Consider the following 4,503-nt stretch of genomic DNA (forward strand, 5'->3'; position numbering starts at 1 on the left):
GAATGTGATTTTTGCACTAGCAATCCATTAGCATAATGGGAAAAGAGATCAGATTGTAAGATCAACTGAAGATCAATTAGCAACTCTCTGGACTCGAATCGAAATATGAAACACTTTTACTTTGCTTTTGGCGTTTCGCTTTAAGCGATTAACAACCCGAAACCCGAAACCCAAAACTCAAATCGAAAACAACAAAAAACCGTTTCTGATGTTTGTTTTATGCGCATAATTCGAAATTTATTTTATGTCTTATTAATTTTACATAAGCGAACGCGAACGCTTCCGCGAGTCTGGGAAAATAACTTTTGGATGGGATTGGGATTGGGATGGGATGTGGGGTATAGCTAGCTTCATGGATGCTTCAGATGAAGCAATTAACAGCTGAAGACGACGACGTGGAAAGAAAAGTAAAAGTTGAAAAGGTTGCAGCTGCAGGTGGTGGTGGTGGCGGCGGCGCTAGTGGTAAACTTAAAAATCTCAACAAAAAATCTGAATTGATTTCTCGCTGCCAATCGAGAAAATGTGTCAAACTTGAAAAATTTCTTGAATCCGACTGCGTGGGAGTTTTTCGGCTGAGTTTTGCCAATCAAGTTGTCAGACAAGAGACGACCACCAATCGAATGGGAATCGAACAATGAAATCGAATAGAAATAAAATTTGGTTCACCTTTTTTTGTCTTTACGGCCCCCGTAACTTTCATTGGTTTTTCGAGGTTTATTTTTTTGGATTTTGGTCTACTGCTGGAAAGCTGAAATCCCCTCGATCTTAGCCACCACCAACTGTCGTGTGTCATTTGGACTTGAGTTGAGCTTTTGGCCGTTGTGTCGTGCTGTCTCTGAAGAGCCATCAAATCAAATCAAATTATATATGAATTTGTCACAAGTTGAAAGCGAAAGCCGCATCTCGATGACGCCCCGGCAGACAGCCGTCCGCCACACTCGATCTTCGTTTTATAAAGGTTTCCTTTGTTGCAGTCGACGTCTGGCAGTTCCAGCATCAGCATCATCGGTCACTCGGCTATTGATATTCGATATTCGATATTTGATTATATTTTTCTTCTAAACGATCTCTTTGAGTTTCATTCACTCAAAATGTTAGGCATACGCAGTGTGGTCTTTGTTCTGCTGATCGTTATTTTGGCTATCGTTTTGGTAGTCGCTAAACAGGAGAGTTCATGTAAGTTGGCGAGTGGCTAGTAGTGGTTTGTCAGTTTATTTGGCTTGCTAAAAATATTTGAAAACTACTTAAAAGTCAGTATATAAAAATGATATTAACTTCCTAAATTTACTTAATTTTTCATGTATAATATTTTTATTTATTTGTTTGATTTAAACCAAGAATTAATCTTGAATGTTAAATGATCAAAAATAAGCTTCAAAAATGCACTTAAAAGAAATGCTAAAAATCCAAAAAGTTGCCATAAAATTTGAGCTTATAAAATCTTAAGTAAAAATCTGTAAAGAGATAAAAAATTCAAAAATGTTCCCTTTTAAAGCCAAATAAAGAGAGTTTCTAACCAATTTAAAGCCAAAACTAAGACCTAGCCCAGCAAATAACTAATTTATGACTCTGTTAGCGCGTCAATTTGGTGGCCAGAATTTTGGCAATGGCCTGGGTGGTCCCTCATTTGGTTCCGGAGCTGGTTTCGGTGGCCCGGGACCCGTCGTTGCCGGATATCCGGGACAGGGCTATGGGCCACCGGCAGCACTACCGCAGCAGCCGCCCGGCGGTGGTGGTTGCCCGCTGTGCGATTCGTCGGTTTATTCATATTGCTCCCACAAGATGGTGCACGATGCCTGTTGCTGTGATTTTCCAGGTAATTAATCAAAGGCTCCTCGGACCTTTGGCCTGTGGCCTTTGGCGACAATTTGTTTATTTATGTGCAGGCGGTGTTGTGTTGTTTTTTCTGCTTTTTTGTTGTTGTTTTTGTTGTTGTTAATTGCTTGCATTTATTAATTTTATTCAATTTGGCATCGTCATCGTCGTTTTAACCCGCAGGCGGTGCCCCACAGTTGAGACCGCCCCAGTGTTTGTACTACGACTGCTCGCTGCTATATGCCAAATCCTGTTACGAGCACGCCCTCATCAAGAACTGCTGCTGCAATAATCCCTACTGAGGTGGAGAGTACGGGAGAGCCGAATGCCGATTGCCGATTGCCGAGTGATTTGTTTGCACTTTTGCCTTAATTTATTTATTCAATCGATTTAAAATGACACGCCCGCCCGCTAGCTGTGGGCAGCTTAATTTTTAAATCAAATTCCCGCGAAATGCAACATTAAATTAAGTAAATTATTTGAAAACCAGAAACGAATGCTGTTCGCTTTGATTACTGTCTAAATGGGGGAAACTGAGGCGGCCCACCTGCGAGTGTTTTAATTGAGTTTTTATAATTAGCAAAGAAAAATATAAAATTTATTAAATGTTTAATGTTAATTTATATTGATTTAAGAACTGCAAGAAAAGGGAAATCAATATTTGAAATGGAAGAAAAGTTATCTTTATTTTTGTTTTCTGCTTAATTTTAAATATAATAAAAATCAAACATAAAGCATATTTAGCCTAGCCTGCCCCCCACTTGACCTAACCAACTAACTAACTTCATAATTTCATAAATAAATATTTTCAAACTACATTTACAACTCTGCGATTATCATTAAAGCCTTGTTTTAATGAGCTTAACAAAATGCCGAGCCAGCCATTACATTTGGCTGCCAAAAACTTTAGCCCTGTTTTTTTTTTTTTTTTTTTTGGGCAAAACATGATTTAATTTCTGTTTTGTTTCTTTTTTTTCGGTCTAAGCCGTAAATTAAATACATTCTGCAGCTGCATTGGTGGGCTGCTAGCTGCTAGCTTGCTTGTTCGCCGGGATTATGAGGCATTAAAAATGTGTTCAATTAATTCATGGCTTTTGTTTTCATTTCACCTACTCGCTGTGGCTGCTGTTGCTGTTGCTGCCTCATTTATCAATTGTCGCAGTTCCACTGGCTTACCTCCCTCCCCACCACCCTTTCCCTTTTCAGCGATATATAGATATATTAGCATAATGAATGTTTTCTCTCCAGATTAATTGATTTTTAATACGCAGCCATAATCGGCGCACGAAATACGCATCTACATCCGATATGCATGCAGATACTACAGATTTGTTTGTTGTTTTTGTTGTTGTTGTTGTTGTCATTATCTAATCCCAAATTATGTGGCTTAATAAATTATTTACAAACAAAAAAAAAACGGATATTTTCTAACAGGGAGAGAGACAACTTTCCATTTACACGCACATTTAAATTTAAATTAATTAGTTCGAGCAGAAAACCGAAACCGAAATAGGGCCCAAGAAATGCCGAAAATAAATAAACAAAAATTCATATCTCCCTCTCTCTCCGTCTCTCTTTTGATAAATAAAAACAAATCTCTGGAAATTTCGTTGGCGATTATTAGATGACAGCAAAAAAAAAGTAGAAAAACTTCTCAGGGTTCCTCCGCGCTTTCTTCATCAGTCTCAGTCTCAGTCTTAGTCTTAGTCTCAGTCCCAGCTTCAGTCCCTGTCCCAGTCCCTTTCCATAAATCTAAAATTATAAAAATCTCTCGTAATCCAGACAGCAACAACAGCAACAGCAACTGCAAATCCAAGGCGCGGCAAGAAATATTAGCATATTACATAAGAATTTTCACTTTCATTTAGTATGACGAGGAGAAGGTGGAGGCCAGGCAACCATTCCCCTCGATTCCATTCCATTTGAGATGACGAAGTTGAGAGAAGACGCCTCTCGGCAAATACTTTTTGCTTGATTAGCATAAATCTCTATATTAAGTGGCTCTCGCCCTGCCCTGCCTTGCCCTGCCCTGCCCTGCCCTGCCTTTGCCCCCTTCTACATATACAGTATATAGTAAGATATATATTTTTTGTATTTTGGAGATTTTTTTGGGGAGTCCGACTGACAGGCGGCAAGGCCGTTTTTGGCCATTGATAGAGAAAGCTTTATACCCTAGCTTCGTACAGGGTATTACGACACTGGCCAGCTGTTTATTAAATATTTATGGAACTTATTAATACCCCATGAATCTGCTAATAGGATTCGTATTCATGATAAATCACCCAGTTTTATGCGATTTAATGGAGATGACTAACAGAGGGGTCTCAATGCAGCTCATCCGGGTTTCACTTTGATCGAGTTTTGAACTCGAAAATGTTGATCGTGTTTGGTCTTGAAGTTTTCTATAGGGAAATGATAACAAGTTTATGTTGATAATATATAGAAGATAGAAAACTATTTAGAATTAAGAAAACAAACTTAACTTTAGACAGACTTTGAAGTTTCTCCATCCTAAAGTTACCTATAGAAAGGGCGCCCATGAAGGGCCTTACCATTTCGGCTTGATTTAGCGGGCCAAAGTTGATCCTTTGGCCCATTGGCGCAACAATTGTCCGGGCAATCGAGCGAATGGCCACGCCCAAACGCTTGCCGCATTGACAGTTATTGGGCGAAACAAACTTGACTTGG

At 39.1% G+C, this 4,503-nt stretch overlaps 1 protein-coding gene across 1 annotated transcript; it reads left to right on the forward strand.

Annotated features, from left to right (window-relative positions):
- The first annotated feature begins 930 nt into the window (after positions 1-930).
- On the forward strand, positions 931-3,126 carry LOC108102896. The gene is made up of 3 exons (XM_017208101.2): positions 931-1,176; positions 1,577-1,816; positions 1,999-3,126. Exons 1-3 carry the CDS (start codon positions 1,092-1,094, stop codon positions 2,115-2,117), a joined length of 444 nt encoding a protein of 147 aa, XP_017063590.1. The 5' UTR covers positions 931-1,091; the 3' UTR covers positions 2,118-3,126.
- Positions 3,127-4,503: the final 1,377 nt, after the last annotated feature.

This window comes from Drosophila eugracilis, unplaced genomic scaffold, assembly GCF_018153835.1.
Source record: "Drosophila eugracilis isolate 14026-0451.02 unplaced genomic scaffold, ASM1815383v1 contig_124, whole genome shotgun sequence".
NCBI lineage: Eukaryota > Metazoa > Arthropoda > Insecta > Diptera > Drosophilidae > Drosophila > Drosophila eugracilis.